General features: G+C 40.1%; 1 protein-coding gene across 1 annotated transcript; it reads left to right on the top strand.

Annotated features, from left to right (window-relative positions):
• Positions 1-2,075: 2,075 nt before the first annotated feature.
• On the top strand, positions 2,076-14,264 carry RNASEH2B (ribonuclease H2, subunit B; the record flags this gene model as incomplete). The annotated part of the gene is made up of 6 exons (XM_008947095.1): positions 2,076-2,140; positions 2,969-3,074; positions 6,017-6,095; positions 7,483-7,525; positions 12,133-12,213; positions 14,157-14,264. Coding segments are annotated over 6 exons (482 nt in total), but the record flags the coding sequence as incomplete, so codon positions are not given.
• Positions 14,265-18,713: the final 4,449 nt, after the last annotated feature.

Consider the following 18,713-nt stretch of genomic DNA (forward strand, 5'->3'; position numbering starts at 1 on the left):
GCGATTACCCGATCGCTGAACATATTATTTAATTGTAGAACCACTTATATTCCATCTGTATTTCTCAAACCCAATCTTTCCAGATGTCTCAGACCAGTTTTATAGGCACCAGACACATTAGGGAACAAAAGGCTTTCCAATATATACTCATATTATCAAACATAGTCGCTAACTCTCACCAATATCAAATGTGCATCACATGTTAAATCCACGTGCCAATATTGAATCCTTTTGTCAGCAGTTTGTGACTTTCATAACTCACTTTAATTCTTCAGAGGTCTCAAATATTGTCAGTTTCTGAAGTTGAATAGTCAAAACTGTCAAGCACACAAAATATTTTCAAACAAAGTGATCTCTGAAGGGTTGGGTGTAATTATTTTTCACGTTTTAATGAAAATGGCTTCACAGTTCTGTGTTCTGTGGTGCCTTTCTCTAACTGAGTCACTCTGAATCATGCTGTTGAGGGGGAGTCTGGAAATCCAGACTAGAATTACTTCTCAGGGTAGCTTGAGGAATGGTGGCCACAGGATGTCCCTTCCTTGAACTTTCTTAGATAAGAGAGGAACCCAGGAACTGTGCTCACTGTACTTGGATCCAAACCACCTTAGCTCTTTGAAAAGCAGGTTCAGGTATCCAGACAATCTCCTCCATTTTCTGCTTCTGTTCTTTCAGAACCATTTGGAAGCTGCAAAGTCCTAAATGCTGCTGCTGGAAATGTCACAGCTAATTATTTTACCTGCAACTCATCAACTTCTTGTAGCAAAGTGTAAATTAGTGGGTTTTTTCCTTTTGGCTCTGAAGAATTTTTGCATTTTACTCTTCTTCAACTGTTGAGATAGATTTAAATTGTGTGAACAGCTTTCCTCAACCTCTCCATACCCCTTACTGTGCAGACACAAAGAGCACATAATAGTTTGCTATTGGTATGCAATTTGAAAGAGCCAAGATAAACCCCAAAGAAGGAAATGCTGAAGGAATCATAAATAATATGTTGTTGTTTGCAAGGGGAGAAGGAAACTCCACGAGCTGAGTGTTGGAATATGATGCTGGATCAGTAAATGACATGAAACAGATGTAGATATTTGTGGGAATGGTATACAGGAGATTAAAACTTATTGAAATACCTGTTAAAGACAAAGACTGAAACACCGTGGGCTCTAAAATCTCCTGTGAAATCTTATTAGGCATTTCATTCCGTTTCCAAAGTGTAGCTTTCTGTGAATTAATACTGAATTCTTATACTGAAATTTCCATAAGCCTTTGTAATTTTCCCTCTCCTTTGCCTCAGCATCATGAACTCAGATATCTCCAGATAACTGATCACACGTGAACAGCAAGTGTTCATGGGACCCCAGTTATCACAGGGGAAGCACTTTCTGAAACTCTTATACCAGTGAGTTCATTCATGTTGCTCAATAAATCATAAATGAATCATGTACTTCCTCCCACAAGGAGTGTGTTTCACTACTTTGGATTCTGTGTTTTCTTTCAACACTATATTAAACTACATAAAAGGAGTAAAACTTTTAGTCACGCTATGAAGTAAGAGGGAAGAACTGATAGGAAAAGGGATTCTTGAAAGGGTGGATGGTTTGTCTTCACTAACCAGCTCTCTGTCCTGGCCCCTTGCTGGGTGCTGGAATTCATTAAGTAAAGATTTAAGATATTATGTTTTTAAAAAGTCATAGAATCAACATTTTGTGTTGTGAATTATGTAGTTAAAATGGCCAGTCCAGTGACACAGGGCACTGAAGGGTTGGCAAACTACAAGTGTTTGAGAAGAGTCTTAGTGAATTCAGGAGGCCCAGGATTACACATAAATAAATAAAATATGTACCTTGCTGAATGAGGGCCTGATTAAAGAATTGACAGGTTGTTCAGACTTGTGCATATCAGCTCAGTCTGTTTATTTTTCCACGTTTCCAATATTTTTGAAACTGATTGCCCTGATACCAAACATGTGCAAGCTGCAAATTAACTTTCTCTCTGTATCTACAACTTCAAAGATTTTAAATGTGTTGCAAATACAATCCAAACCAGTCATGACTTTCTTCCCTTTACTTCTTTTTCCTCAGAGATTGGCAGTCAGAAATTCCACAAATACAGCCAAGAGAAGACACTGAAGTGGTTAAAGAAAAAGGTATTGTGTTTCTCTTTTTGCTTTCAAAATTGCTCTGTTTAAAATGAAAACACTTATTCACTTGTCCATGTCTGCTTTTGGGGTGTGCCTCAGTTCAAGGTATGTGTCCTATCCAAGAAGGGCAGTCATGACAGCAAAGTTGTTGCACTTGAGAGCATGATAAAGTATTAGAGAAATTACAGGTTACCTTTCTCTTTCTGATGGGGCTGGCATGAAAGGGTTCATGGAGTGTGAGGAGGCAGAACCAGCAGCTGAAGTTCAGCTTATTGCTGTGTTCTGTGGGCTTTGCATAAGGAGAGAGACTTGTCTTTTGCTTCATCCACTTCACAGGTGGGCTAGTACTTAAATTCTGCCATGCTTGAGAGCTGGTTTTGTGCTACAAATGGGCTTCCTCATGAAGTTTTGGCAGTCTCAGAAGGGTCCTGATGTGTGGCTACTGCTCTTCTGGTCCAATCACACTGTTGAAGTAGTCTGTATGCAGAAATAAACTGGTGTTGTCACTAAGCCTGATGTGGTCTGTGTTTGGGTATAAAGAGGGCCAGTATCATCTGACACATGCACATTTACCCCTGCCACTTGGTAGGAAAAGATGGTATGTGTCATGTGATAGAAGAAAGCCTTTTCTCTTACATCAGTCAATGAAAGCACAAAGTCTGATCTACTTTCTGCAGTCATATGCTAGTCATTACAAATGTATATTAAATTTCACCACAGTCCATAACTTGAGTGTTTTATATGCTTGAAACAAAATTACAAGAGCTTTGTCACTGCATTAACATGTGCATAACAACACTTAATACAGACATTTCATTTTGTGGTTTCCTATAGGTCAATCAAACAGTGAAAGCACTTAAAAGCAATGATATAATTGTAGGTGGAAGGGTATATGCAGCTACATTTATCAGCAGCAGACAGAACACAGACACTGAAGAAGGTAAGAAAACTGAACATTGTAATGAATTCCATTTCTGTGAAATCTCATAGGTAGAGACAAAACACAATGCATTGAAATTGGCCTTTGCAGTAAATTTATTCCTTGTACAGAAAGTTCCATGTATGTTGTCACTGTGTGCCTTGACTTTTCTGAGTTCTTTGGTCTCTTCATCAGATGACATTGTAATTAACAGGAGGTCTCAGTTGGAGTCCTTTTAGCTTCCTCTTAGTTCAAGGGACATGATGTTATTCTCAGTGAAATGTATGCTGAAGTGATTTGCTGAATTGAGACTGTCTTGAACAGTAGGACATGTGTTTATGAGATATAGATATATATATATATGTGTGTGTGTCCACCCAGTAAATGTCTCTCTATTAGAACAAACTTTTTTTAAATTGATTTTTATCAGCATGAAAATGCTCTTCATGGAATTTTCCAAGAAGGGAAGGGAACTTAGGAAGTCATAGTCACAGAGTAAAAGCTCCTGGTCCAAATATTACTCTGGGACAAATGTATAGAGTACACAAGTGTGCATATTTTAAGTGCAAAAAATTTAATAACAGGTCTGTTAAGTTGTCCTAAAGTTGACAGTCCTGGTCTCAAAATGTCTGTAGTGATCCTGTTTGCTTCTGGGCACCTTTTCCTGTGGAGGGATATGAAGTGGTGTAAAGAAGCCTGAAAGTGGGCTCAGAATAAATTCTTCCAATCTTAATGAAAATTAAGAAAAGTTTAGAACAAGGCAAACAAAAGCAAATGGTTTCTTACAAAGACATTGAGAAGTCTGCATGCTGTTGAGAAGTAAGGAGAAATAAAGCAACTTGCTGACAAAGTGGAAAATGAGTTCCCAAGTAATGATATCAAAGGGAAACAACATAAATGAGATTTAAGAGGCAATTAGACAGTTTTATAGAAGAGAGATTGTAATGTATGGTTTTTAAAAAGAGGCAAAGCTGTGACTTTAACTTCACAGTAGCTTTTCATCCTTCTCCTCACCCCCAGCTTATTAAAGAAAGGGGAAATTGTCCTGACAGCAACCATCTTGACTGTGCTTAAGTACTTTATCTCTGAAATTTATAATTGAATAACCTATCTGCAGTGTTTTTTTCCATTTTCCTCCTTACTTATAGTAGCATGGATATAATAGTCTTTGTAAAAGGGAATACTAGGGGTTAAAAGTAGGTAAGTTTTGGAGGCAGTCCCCCTGTCCATAGCAAGGTGAACGACAGGAAGTCAAATGGACCTTACTCAACACTTATTTTTAATAAGACTAATTTTCTTGTCTGATCCTTTCCCTGCCATGACAGTGCAATTTATTTCTGTAGAGAATTGCTTTCATAGGGACATCATGAAATTTCAGTACCTTATAAATAGATGACTATACACAGTTAGCATCTACAGATGTTACAGGGCAAAAATCTGGGAGGATATAATGAGTGCAAATGGGGAAGGAGAGGAGGCTTAACATGTGAGACCTGAATGTTTCATTCAGGAGACAAAGAAAGGAGAGGCACAAGCATTCCTGATGTTTGACAGGAGGTTAACAACAAAGCAAGGCTGGGGTGAGAACACAGACTCCCTAGAAGGCAAACAGTGGTATTTTAAAATTGGTCAAGGAAGTCAGCAGAGATTGCTTCAAGGCAGAAATGCAGAGAGAATGGATTCTGTATTCAGTACAAAATAATAGCAGGTGACTTGGACTCACCACTCAGTGTCACAATGCAAAGAGTGAAATGATGGGAATGTTTTTCCTAAGTGATAAGTTGGACATACTTAGTGCTGAGGTGAAATTGTCTCAGACTGGAATTATTTCTTGTTCCCTCCTGACCCTAAAGTGGGCTTAGGGAGTGCTGAATCTAGGCAGCAGTGGGAGGAGAAGTGCAGATGGAAGATACTAATGATTTCTTGTCACTCTAGTTGAAATGCATAGGCTAGTGTCAGGTTGTTAGTGCTTTCTGCTGCAATGCCAGTTAGCACTGGGCTTCTTGCATTAAAAAAACACAAAGGAAACTAGCTCTGGCACAGAAGAAATTGTACTTTACCACCCTGAGGCAAGTTTACCACCTGCTTCTGAACTCTCTGGGTGTATGAGCCTATGAACAGATAGAGCTGGCCTGTCCTAGGTGGAATTCAGAGGGGAGATTTTAGCTCCATGTCTGTCTGGCAAGCACTGCCTGTGCAGGGGTGCAGTTACTCCTTAGCAGCCCCAACAACAGCAAGTCTAAAAGATCCAGCCCAGGATCAGTGAATGCTTGTGTAGAATGTGACAGGAATGGTTTAGGACTTCATGTTGTCAAAGGGTCACTTCTTTTTTCCCCCAGTCTCTCAGAAAAACAGGAGTGCCCTGTGCTGAAAACACCTCCTAGTAGTTCATATTTGCACAGATAATTATCCCATCTTGCCAGTGATGTTTAGATAGGCCTTGGCATTTTCCTTAAAGTACTGAAATTAAGTACAAGACTTTGAAACAGACTCATTGTCTCATCTAATTGTTTTCAGTTGAAGCCAGAAAATGTACTTTAGGACTGAAGCCCTTGCCAAATAATTGTAAGATCCAGATGCTTTAAAATTAATGATTGCCTGTTCTGTTGAGTCAGCTTTTTTTGCTTTTGCAGGTTTTTAAAATTTAATTTCTTCAGAAAATGCATGATATCTAGTATCCTCAGAAAGTGAACAGCTTTTGTAAAGACCATGCAGCAGATATTAATAACATGTGCTGACAAAGTGAGTGTAGTAAGTTTTTACTCTTTAAATAAACCTACAAGTGTCATATAACATAAACTACTCAACGCAGAGAACCAACACCCTGTATCCATTAGGAGTCTCTTACTATTAATTCAACCTTATGATTTGTGGTAGTATGTGAAACATGGCTAAGGCAACGTGACCCTCTAATGTGAATGTTCTTTTTCTTCTCCTTCCCACTCCCTGCCCTGGTCCTGAAGACTATGTAAGATATGCCCATGGCTTAATATCAGAATATATTCCTGAAGACCTGAGTAAGGAGCTGTTAAAATACTTAGGGTGAGTATTGTTCCAGCTAGCTGCTGGTTTTATTTGGCCCATGTTAATGACCTTTTGGTTTTGAACACTGAGAGTTGTTCATCAAGATTGCAGGGAATGGCACAATGAGATATTTGCTACACTTTAAATCTCATTTTTTCACATACAGGTTATGCCTTTCATAGGATTATAGAATTGTTCATCATGATTGCAGGGAATGATACAAGGAGATTATATTTGCTACACTTTAAATCTCATTTTTTCACATACAGGTTATGCCTTTCATAGGATTATAGAATGGTTTGGGTTGGAAGGGACCTTTCAAGGTCACCTAGTCCAACCCCCTGTGGTGAGCAAGGACATCATTAACTAGATCAGGCTGCTCAGAGCCCTATCCAGCCTGACCTGGATTGTTTCCCAGGGTGGGGCATCCAGTACCTCTCTGGGAAACCAGTTCCACTGTTTTGTCACCCTTATTGTAAAAAAATTCTTCCTTATATCTACTTAATTCTACCCTCTCTTAATTTGAGACCATTACCCCTTGTCCTGTTGCAAGAGGCCCTGCTAAAAAGACTGTCTTCATCTTTCATATAAACCATTCCACTGGCTATGTCATTGATGGAAATATTAAACAGCACTGGTCCCAGTATGGACCCTCTGCAGGACACCACTTGTCACCTCTCTCCATCTGGACATTGAGCTGTTGATCAGTACCCTCTGGGTGCAACCATCCAACCAATTCTTGGTCACCAAGCAGTCCACCCATCAAATCCATATCTCTCTGATTTAGAGAGAAGGATGTTGTGGGGGACAGAGTCTGAGGCCTTGCAGAAGTCCAGACTGATGGCATCCATAGCTTTTCCCTCTCCACTGCTGTAGTCACTTCATCATAGAAGGCCACTAGGTTGGTCAGGCAGGAGTTGTCCTTGGTGAAGCCTGTTCTTGTCTTGTTGTTCATGCTCTGCTAAGGACCATGGGCTGGAGGGGAGAGGTGCTGTGTGTCTAGTATGTCTGCTGTCAAAGCTGCATCATGGAACCTTGAGCAGCATATCCCATTATAAAGCAAGGTGAAGAAGGAAATCCAAAGAGCTAACTTGAAGTCACATAACAGTTTCATTGAAGAGATTTTATGTGCTTTATCATTAGGCAAGGTTTTAAAAAGTAAGGTGGAGTTCTCCTCTTTTGTTTGCCACATCTATGAACTTTTCAAAGAACCCACGTTCCTCTATGGTGCCTGGCTCTGGTGTTTAGCTCAGAAGTATGGAGTCCATGAGCTGCTTCTTCTCCAAGCACATGCTGTGTGTGAGCAGCTGATGACCAAAGCAGCCTCTGTGGGGAGGGAATTGCAAGCTGTAGGTTGTGCAAGCCAGCTGTCTTCATTTGTAACTTAAAGTCTTTTCTTCTCCAGGCTCCCAGAACTTAAAAGCCCAACACCAGAGCCACCATCAAAGGTAGGAGAACATAAAGATACTGACAAATACATTCTGTTGTAAGGTAGTTTCTCTGGAGTATTACTGAAACTGGACTAGACCAAGCACTGGGTACAATACAAAAAAATTTGCCTTTTGAAAAGCCAGTCTGAAATAACACAAGAGATTTACCAGGTACTTAGTAATTTTTAATAAGATGGATTGTGGTTGGTTTTCCTGTTTCAAAAGGGGGAGGGATTTGGTCAGCAGTCTTTTCATATGTGTTTTGCTTATTTAGTTTTATTGAGGTTGATGGGACAATATGACCTCATAGGTTTTCTTTCATATGTAATTTATGAGGACCCTGAAAGGGACCTCCTGGGTCATGGATTCCCAGACAACCATGTTGGATAATCTCTCACACACTGACCATTCTTCACTGTAAGTCTCATTAGGATTTTTTATTTCCATTACTTCTCTTGGAAGACTGTTCTGTAACCTCATTCCTCTGATGCTCAGAAGCCTTCCTGTAAATTCCACCTTGAATTTATTCATGGCCAATTTATTCTCCTGTGCTTTTGTGCTAACCTTAGCATTGTTTTTTATTTTAATTGAAATGGCTCTTTTCCCTCCCTAACGTCAGTTCTCTCAGTGTGTAAGGGGAAGATGTATATCCTTTCTGGGTTTGTTTTGTGGAGCCAAACTTGGTTATTTGAGATGGCTTCTCCATTCCCTCATCATTGCAGGAATATTTCTTTACACCTATTCCAAAATCAGTTCAATTGTTTGAAAGCAGGTGACCAGAATTGTACATAATTATTCATGATAAAACCTTTGCCAGTGCAATACGATGACAACCTTCCTTTCTTGTCTGAACTGGAGGCACTTTATCTCATTACACCTTAGAATCCCATTTGCCTCGATTACTGTGTGATGCCCCAGATAGCTCAGAGTCATGCTGTGAGCAGTTTTTTGGGTATTTTTTCCTCCACTGCAATTTTTAGTTGATCAGCCTTCAGATTGATGAGAAATTCCTGCAATTAACTGCTGCGTACGTGACCTTCTACTTCTGTTTCACCCATTCTAAATGTTTCCAGCCTTGAAGGTTCTCTGGCTTTTCCTTCACAGTGTTAAAAGCTCTTGAGGCATTCATACTGCTACTCAGTGTACATTCAGCAAATGTTATCATGGTGTTATCTTTAATTAACAATGAGCATTTTGAATAGATACTACAGCACTCCACTAGTAACCTCCATCCAGTCTAAGGACATCCCGTGCTGCCTCAAGTGCCTTTGTTTCCCTTTTACCCAGTTTCTTACCTTAAAATTCTTTGTCTATCTTTGTTTTCTATAATTACAGTTGCTTAAGTGGCACCACATCAAGTCCTCTGGCAATCCTTCACATTTTCTGCCACCAGAAAATGTGTTATCTTTGAGAAAAAAAAAAGATAAGTTGATAGGCTTTACTGGTTTTAGTTTTCATTTACTCTGTATATTTTATTATTCCTCCTTATTTCACTTTTCTCCCCCTTCCATGCTGCTGAGGCCCATTATCACTCGTTCCCCCTCCTTACATGCAGATGGGTGTTTGGCTGTTCTGCTGCCTGATAGAACAGTTGCCAGGTTTTGCCTCTGGACTTGTGATTTCTGAGGCAGTCTCCCAACGGCGTCAGCATCTTGAGTTTTACTTCTGTCTTGAAGAGAGTGATTTCTATTCTCCTCTCTGCCCCCGTGTTTAACCTCTTCATCTTTACTGAAAACAATTTACTGAGGCAAAGGATTTATTCTATTTGGGAGCTACACATAGATTAGCTTTAATATCTATCCAATCCTTACTGTATAGCAGCTTCACTTTTTCTTTTTTTGATTCCTTTTTGCCTCTGTGGCTGAACAACCTTCTACTATTTGTTTTCATTTCCTTTCCAAGGTCTAACTCAGCTTGACTTTTTGGCATTTCTCATTTAATCCCAGTATTACCTGACCCCTATAACATTTATTTATTTTTTGGCATCACAGAATCCTGCATACTTCTAGTTCCATTTTTTTGAGGGGGGAGATATATGTGCATCTGAGTGAGCATTCATACAGTTTAGTCTGAGAAACTCTTTCCTTTAAGGTTGAAGTAAAAGACCTAAAATCACTTCTTTCATCTTTTTCTTTTACATTCCAAGTGCCCTCCTCACACCTCAAGTCTCTCTGCTTTGGCTTATGGAATTAAGTTGAATAGTTTGGAAATTTTGCTCCTTTAGCATCAAGAAACCCACTTTTGATTATCCTTTCCATTTAATTTAAACTCAAGGCACCCTATGCCTACTGAAACTAGGTTACTTACTACACCAGCCTTTCCAGCAATGCCCCTGCTACTTACTGAAACACAGTCTAAAATAAGCTCACTTCTGGCTGGTTCCATGACTGTTCTGTTAAGCAGTATGTCAGCTAGCACATGCAGGAATAATTGGGCCCTACTGTTATTAATAGCATTTGTTCTCCAATGTATATCCATGGGTATATAAGTTATTTCCATGTGGTTGGACAGTTGTTCTGGCTGCACAGTTACTTGGCTCTTTGATTCAGTTAAGAATTATCTTTATGCATTGTAAGAAATATTAAACACACAGCAGGAGCCAACTGATATTCATTAGCCATATAAGCATGTTACAACAACTATATTAAACTACATGTGATGTACATTACATATTATGCCCAAATAGCTTTTATACCATTGGGATAGTTCTGAGAATCTGTTTTTAAAAATAGTTTTATTTCAGCAGTTTGGCTACAGAGGAAATGAGGCTTAGAACTTTCAGTTGTCAGGCAGTGAAATCTTGCTGAGGATCTGACTGATTTCCAGAGCCCTGACCAGGGTTTGTGTGATGCTTCTGTGTTTAAGTCTTTGCAGCTTCAGAGATTAAAACACTCCTTTATTTCACAGTCTCAGAGGAGCCAGGTAGTCTTGCACACTGGCATATATAGTCTCCTTCAGACCATTTTTATTCACTTTTATTGACATTGCTTTTCATGAGGGCAACGTGTGTGGACAGACATAGTGTAGGATTATAGCAAATGAAGAAGGGTCTAATAGATCTTCCTTATTATGGTAAAGCAATTGCATATTTAGAAATTAAGTTAACATAAATTCTGAAAGGAGGAGAGATTTAGAAACTTCACTGGTTAACAGAAAAGTCACATCAGATAACTTTTACTCATGTGGTACAAGAGCCACTGGGTATACAGTCTGGACTCTGGGATTTCATGCTGAAATCAAACTGACATGTTCTTGGTATGAATTGTGGGCCAACTGATCTTGTGCTGTAATCATCACACCGTCCAGTTTGTCAGCACAGGGAGTCTGGCCGTTGGCAGATGATGAGAGACATCTACAAAGAACATGCAGGCCCTGCCACAACCAAACAGCAAATGTTTTGCTGCAATACAAACATTTTGTTGCAACTTTTAGAAACTTGTTTATCAGATTCCAGAAGGAGGAGAACAGTAATTATTCATTAGATTGTCATTTGCAAATGTAATCACAGCCCAGTAAACAGCCTCCAAGAGGGGCTGATCCGGATCCCACCGAAATCAAAAGAAAAGGCTGCTGTTGGATCTGGTTCTAAGAGCTGAGAAATCTAAGCTGCAGACCTGGCTCCTGTGCCAAAGAGAGAGAGAGAGAGTGAGCTGGGGAGGGAGAGAGAGATCACAAGCACCATAAACAAAATGAATAAAACAGGATCCTAAAATGTATGGTACCATCCAAGTCGCTTGCAAAATCACTCTCTGGCACAGAAAGTAGGAAGGCCACATTTTAGATTTCACAGGATATTAAGGACAGGGTAGTAATAGCAGATCTATAATAATAATAAAAATACAGCGTTATAAAATACTATACACTTTTTTTTTTCCCTTTTGGAAACATACCAGGAAGTTTTCACCTTTAAACTAAACACATGCTCACAGTTTATGGAAAGAAATATTCATTGTTAGGGCCTGAGCGCGTGAAACGCCGAGAACTGTTCACTTCTGTTCCTTCTGAAAGCTCAGAGGCACCCAGCACGTGCAGAGTCAAGCTTCTTAATACACTGCTAGATTCAAGTGCTGAAAAAGTCAGCAGAACTATGGCAGTCTTTCACTGCTACCAAACTGCAGAAGCTTTAATTGCTTCTAAAGACTGTGCACGAGCTGCTAGCAGACTACGTGATGATTCACTTGTGTTGGTGCACAGCAGTAACACTGGAGCTGCTGCACACTTCCATGAGGCCAGGGGGACCAGGGTCTGCTTCCCTGGCTGTTAGGCACTGACTTCCCAGAGCTGCTCCATAAATGTTCTCTAAATAAATTCTGATGCCAAAATGACCATCATGGAGGTGAAAAATGGGATTCAAGTGATGTCTAGAAGTCACTCTTTGGATGGTGAGGAAGAAGATGGTTCCTATGACATTGAATGATCTCTCCTGAATACTGTAGAGGTGGTACATATTCACACATAAAGAAGACAATTACAAAGAGAAATCTTCCAGTTACTGCAGATCCTTCACTTGATTGCCAGTTCTATTTTGGTGCTATGGCTGTGTTATAAAGCCAGAGCTTTAAACTTCCATATGTATACATCGTAAAAGTGCTTGACAGAGCAACTCCCTCACTCTAACATTGCAGAAAAGGAAATTGTCAGATGTCCCAGTAGAAGCAGAAGAAGACTATACTAAGTGTAACAGCAGCAATGTGAAAACCAAAAAGGTAAGCAAGCCTTGCATTCATGCATGTTTTGCTAGAGCATAGATTAATATCCAACATTAGCACTGAGTGCCTATTTTTCTTCTCCAAAACACATCAGAAAAACAAATACCAAATGGCAGATGTCTGTAGCTGTATCTCCTTGAACTTTTCATTCAGGCTTAATTTGGTTGTGAGAGTCCTAATATCCTGTTCTGAACTTTTCTACACTGTTACTCTTTGACTGTAATTTATCAGTGAATGTTCTAGTGAACCTCACAGACTTTGACATGTTTTAAGGTGCTCAGCTAATGTTTGCAAAGCTCTTTGAGATCTTTAGATGAGAAATCTTATGGCTTAATGATAACAACTGTTAAATTTCAGTTATTTGAGGAAGAAACAAACGTGGCAGCATTCACTTAAATTCAAAGGGATGCTAAGACAGGCTTTATTTTTACCTAGAAATATTGCTTGTGCACTTACTAATGTCAACTTAATGAAGTTCAATCAACACAGAGCTTGCTGATTGCCGGCTCCAGCACAAGTTTGGAGGCCAATCCAAATCTGAGTCCAGCAATGCCTGCCACTGTACTATTCCTAGGAGAGCAACAGAGATGTGAAAAGAAATAGTTTCTGTCTGTGTGTGCCAAGGTTGTGAGGCTTCCACTGGCTTATTTCTCTGAACACTGAAAGAAAATTAATCCTTCTGCAGTCCACTGGGAGCTAAGAAGGCCCTCTGTGCTGGTCTCGTGACCCTCAGACTAATGCTGACTACTCCTCATCCCTTTGCAAAGAGAAGCAGCTGGTGACAGATGCATTGCTTCCTCCCCCCAAGACCCCCAGAATTTTTTGTACTCTGGGCACTTGCTAGTTTCAAAGTGAGAGCATTGCCCCCTTAAAAAAGGTGATAGTTTAAAATATCCATGTTCCCTCCCTTCCCCCATTACGTGCCTACAGCTTTTCAACTGAGCATAAAGGTAGAAAGAAACTGAGGAGAGATCACTCATTTTAACATTAAATATGGTTTATTTCTGAAATAATGAAGCACATTGATGAGAGAATCTGGGAAAGAAAGATAGCTCTTGGACTCTGTACAGTGTACTACTCTTTGTTAAATCCTTTGGCAGTGGTTTTGTTTGTGTAGTCACACAGACGATCATACTGTTCTTGCATATCTCCATCCTATCCATAACCCTCTTGCTGATCTCAAGTACTGTAATTGTGCAGCCCTGCAGACTGAGGAGTGTCACAAAGAAAGGTCAGTGCAAAGTTTTCTTAATAGGGAAAACAGCTAGAGATTTAAAACATAACATTTTGAAAGGTAAAAAATAAAAGAGGCCAGGTCTATAAAATGTGGTTTGTAAAATGTGTTTGAGGTGTAAAAGTCTGGGAATTTGTCCCAGTGGCCTCAAAAGTGCTTTGCCAATGTTAGTTACTGTCTTCATTCTTAGTTCTTCCATCTCTTTTCCCTTTATTTCACTGTGCATAGAGTCTTTGATAATAAATCAGTGTGAATTATTCATCATCTGTAATGCAAGGCTGTAATTCAGCCTGCTGACAGCATAATCATGAGGCTGAGTCGGAGGGTACAGTATGCATCTGTTATATTGCATGCATTATTCCTCTTAATGTACACCCAGAGATTATCCCAAAGCAAATGTTGGGCTTGGGATACCTCATTTTGCAGGAAGGAAAGATGTTTCACCTCCTCATCCTTGCGATTGATTCTCTGTCTTTGTCTGAGGTTCAGTTATTTGTGACGAGTATTTTTCTGATTGAATAATCTCCAAATTGTTGTGCAAAGTTTTTCTCCTGCAGTTTAAAGCCTGTGTAACACTGTTGTTACTGCTGTGTGCTAAAAAAAGATTCAACTTCTTGCTTGACTTCTGTATTTAGGAGTTTGTAGCTTATACTCCCCTCCTATGGAGATGCTGCTTAACTTTTTTTGTTTATCATTTCACTGACAGGCAAACACCAAGATGTCTGCAGCACAAAAGGCTCTGGCCAAAGTTGATAAGAGTGGGATGAAATCCATTTCTTCTTTCTTCAGCTCCAAACCTAAAGCATCAAAATAAAGACTTGTTCTTGAAAGAGTTATATACAGTGGTTATTTTTATGTTAAGCTAATGTCTCCTGGGTTTTTTGTTAGTGTAGTCTTTGTACGTGGTGGAGTGTGGTGAAGAGGTCTGTGAGTCAGTGTGGGACAGAGCTCTTAGTAGGACCATGCAGATGTTCCAGCCTGGGTCAGGAAGACACCCTGGCTGCATTGGTGTGGTCCTGTGAGCTAAGCAAGGTTTAGTGTGGGACCACACTCTACTGCTGCTTATTCCAGAGCAAGCTCAGTCAAGGCCACCACAGAATTTTCTCTGTTGCACTCCATTTTGGATTGGGACCATGCCCTCCTTTGAGTTTTTAAGTAGTTTTTTTCATTCATAAGGGAACATTATTTTTTGAGACTTTCTGGAGATTTTTTACCCAGTGTAAGACCAGAGTAGGACAGCATCTTTAGATTTTTATGTTGACCCAACTCTAAGTGCTGATGTAAGCACCATGGATGGCAATTTATCAAGGCAAAGATAGTGTCTGTGTTGGGATTTGGTTTGTTTTGGATATGCTAGAAACAAATTGCTGTAAATGTCAATGGGATTGTAATGCAATAAAGTGCTTTGTGTAACAAATTAGTGCTTGTTGTGCTTGCTGTGTGTTTCAAGAGTTAGGTCAGGGTTTGGTATTTGCCTGTGTATAAATTTTAATCTTTAAAGAATTACAGCATCACTTTGGGCTTACATGATAAATCTCTTCACACGTAGCAGTACAGGGGTGTTTTTATGTTCACTTCCAAGGTCAGTAGGTCCTTATAAAAATAATTAGGGACAGCTGACCCAAAGGGGTATTCCATAGCACATGACATCATGCTGAACAATAAAACTGGGGGGAGCTGGCCAGGGGCTGGCAGCCCCAGGCTGGTGAGCCACCACATGGTGCATCACTTGTTTCATGTCTTCCTTCATCGTTATTTTCCCTTCCTTTTCTGTGCTATTAAACCCTTTATCTCAGCCCAGGAGTTTTACTTTTCTCCACTCCTCTCCCCCATCCCCCTGGGGGAAGTGAGCTGACAGTAGTGTGGTGTTGAGCTGCCTGCCAGGGGAGACCACAACACTTCTGCATCTAAGGGTTAGTTTTGTGAAGATCTGCACAAGGTAGGTCTGTTGCTTAAAACACTCTACTCCCTCTTGAGTGTGTTCTATCCTCATGCCAGTGTTCCTCTGTATTCAGAGGGATAGCTGCCTGCTGTGTTGCAGCTTCCCTGATGCACAGAATTGAAAATGACTCTCTTCCCACATGTCATTCTTTGATTCTTCAGCTCTGTGGAGAATCTGCTTGTATCCCTTGATAAAGGGCAGTTTGTGAGAAACTGGGAGCTTCTTTTTAGTCACTGTGCCACGTTTCCACTTGTGACTGACTTGGTACCATGCACAACATTTGGATTACAGAGGGGTGTGTTAGGTTAAAGAGCTCTGTGGCATTCTGTTTCAACCAGGAATGAATGAGGTGGCTTGCTGTGAGTTGAGTGCAGTTTTGTGACTGTTGTTGAGGTTTGCATGCCTTTAAACAAGAGGTTTTTTCAAAGTTTCAAGCATACTTTGTAAATGAGGAAGTGAGCATTGTTGAAATTCCAGATAGAGGGAAATATCTGGAATATCTATGGAATTATCATCTGTGATTACAGGGAGATTTATTTAATGACTGTAGATGGCCTCTCAATAGCATACAGTTAATGTTCCTTGTTATAAAATGTTTGTCTCAAGTGCATTGTCTAGACCTGAAATTAAGTTCCTTAGGAAAAAAATGTTTTTCAGGCATTCTGAGGAATCACTGCTCTAAGTCTTCCTTATCTCTGAAAATCAACTCATAGTAGTAGTGTTTGAAGGTAGGTTGAGAAGTGTGTGTTTTGGATGCAGACACTCTACTAATTTTTCACTTAGAATCACTCTCCCAAGTCATCTGGTCCTTTAAGAAAAATTCCAGTCATGAATGTCAACTTTCTGAAACAATATAAAGGGTGGGGAGCAGTAAGGGTCAGAAAAAAACCAGGAATTGCTACATGGAGCTATGGAGAAATTCCTGTCCCACCACACTGCCTCCTTTTTTTCCTACTTTACTTGTCTAGGCTGTAAGTAAAGACTAACCCTGAGAGTTGGTGAATGAGAGGAAAGGAATTGTGTCTCTCTTAATGGAAAGCCACTTCCAAGCACTAGAAGATGTTGAGAAAGCAAACAAGCAGGAGATGGATGTTTGAGTGGAAACCCAAGAATGGGAGAGAGTTGCATGAGAAACAGGAACTGTGAGGTAGGAGAGATACACATGGTAGATCTGGGTATTTAAATCTGCTGGTTTTAGGGGGTTGGTTTTTTAACAGTACAAAAGATTTATGAAATAAATTTAGGAGAGGCATCCTTTCATTGACTGAACAATTCAAGAACCTTTCTCCTAAGAAGAAGACTCAGTTTCTCTGGTCAGAAGGAGGACAGTTCTGGTAGAGCTGGGAGGCCTTTGTGCTGACCGAGCTGGGATAGTGATATTTATGTTTCCTTTCTCTGTACATGACTTCCACATCTGCTGCTGCACTCGAGGACCAAGTCTAGAGTTCTTCCTCTGTGCCTAGATGCATCATGCTTTGGGGTGTCACATCTCAGCTTCAGCTGTCAGCTCTGCCCTAACTTACAACAACAGGGATTTTCTTAGTGACTGTGCTTTCGGTCGAGCGGGAATTCGCCCATGACAAAAAAATAGAAGCCATTTCCAAAAGCCATTAGAGCTTTCACGTGCAAACAAAAACCCTTTTCCCTTTAGGAAAGAATGAAATACATTTAGTAACTTTGAAACTTCCTCCACGTGTAGCTGTAAGAAGTTATGAAGAGCATATGGTGCCAAATACATAAAACAATATTTCCTACCACGACGGGGATTTAAATAGAGTTATTCTGCCTGGCCAGCAGTAGCAGTAGGTCATTATGAAATGCTGCTTTGCTATTTCTTCCTTGGTTCACTTAGTATGAAATGATACACCAGCAGCATGATGGAAATGTGGTCTTTTCCTGGATTAACCTATCTCTACATGTTCAAGTAAATAGCTGATGAGTTGTGATGCTTTTATAGCTGCTGGTTTGGGTTTGAGCAGCTCTTGCGTTTCCATGATTATTAGACTTTACTTTGCAAGTGCCTTGACATCAGTGGGCATGGAAAACTTGGTGTGGAAATACCAGCACTGGCTTAGGGATCTGTAAGGGTTGAACTTGCACATCCTTTTCAGACTTAAGTAATAAACTTGGTTCTATTTGTAGAAGTGACAATTGGTGATTTTTTCAGTGGAGAAGGCGGCGTGGTTGGCAGAATTTGCATTCAGATCTGAAACGTAGAAGAGCTGAGCCATGCTTGGGTTTGGGTGTCCACTTGTATCTGACTTGAGGTCTTTTAGAGGGAAACTAAACACATAGATGCTTATTTGAATAGATTAATGTTTATGACTAGGGTTTTCTCTTTCCTTTTTAGACGCCTGCGCAAAGACGTGCAAGGAAGAAATGAAAAGAACATGAGGAGACTCTCTGATCATCTTTTCACTTGCCATAATCTCAAAGCAGCTTTTAAGGGCCTTTTTTGCCACACTTTCTAAAAAGTTTGAAGTTAAGACGTGCCCCGTTCCAAGAAAAAGCAAATCTCAGCAGATTAACCTCGTTAAATACGCGGCGCGTTAAACATACACTGCTTCAAATTTTATAGCTTAGACACTATTGGTCTGTTGGGCCCTTCCAGGAAAGCACTTACCAGCATGCCTAATGCTAAGCACATGAGCAGGGATCCTAAAGGCAGCCGTGTTGGTGGTGTGGGTAAGTGCTTTGCTGGATCAGCGCCTGAAATCCTGTTAGGTGCTGAGCATCCTGATCCATATCCAGCAAAGCACTTAGGTCCACGCTTATCTTGAAGTGGAAGAGCCAGTCTGGTATTTGTGCATTAGTGTTCACCATAAAATCTCTCTTGGCACAATGGCTCACGTGCTTAAAATGAAGCACCTGCCTGTTTTGCAGGGGTCAGACCGACAGCATCTTCAAGCAAGTCTTAAATAATTACTTGATTTTGTATGAATTTTCTTTTTTTTATAAGAGTATATGATTTTAGTGGCCATAAGGACAAGTTTTAGCAGCTGCATAGCAAAATAGGTTGTATGAAATTTTCTCCTTCCTTTTTCAACATCTAGCCCAACTCACCAAGATGGCCTTTTTGGACTAGAAGTCCAACATCCAGACATAGAACCATCAAGAAGGTGAATTCTGGTTTTTAGGACATTTACAATATTTTAAACCATTTCACTGAGTGTGATATGCATGGTTTTGTCCAACCTGTTATCCAGAAAATGTCCCCTAGCTCTGGTTGGGTGAACAGTCTGACTCATGGAGTGCCAAAGCTTGAGGCAGGACCTGTGTTCAGGAGGGCAAAGGGCAAAGCTGTATTCTTATTTTACTTCT

This window comes from Merops nubicus, unplaced genomic scaffold (assembly GCF_000691845.1).
Source record: "Merops nubicus isolate BGI_N331 unplaced genomic scaffold, ASM69184v1 scaffold11740, whole genome shotgun sequence".
Taxonomy (NCBI): domain Eukaryota; kingdom Metazoa; phylum Chordata; class Aves; order Coraciiformes; family Meropidae; genus Merops; species Merops nubicus.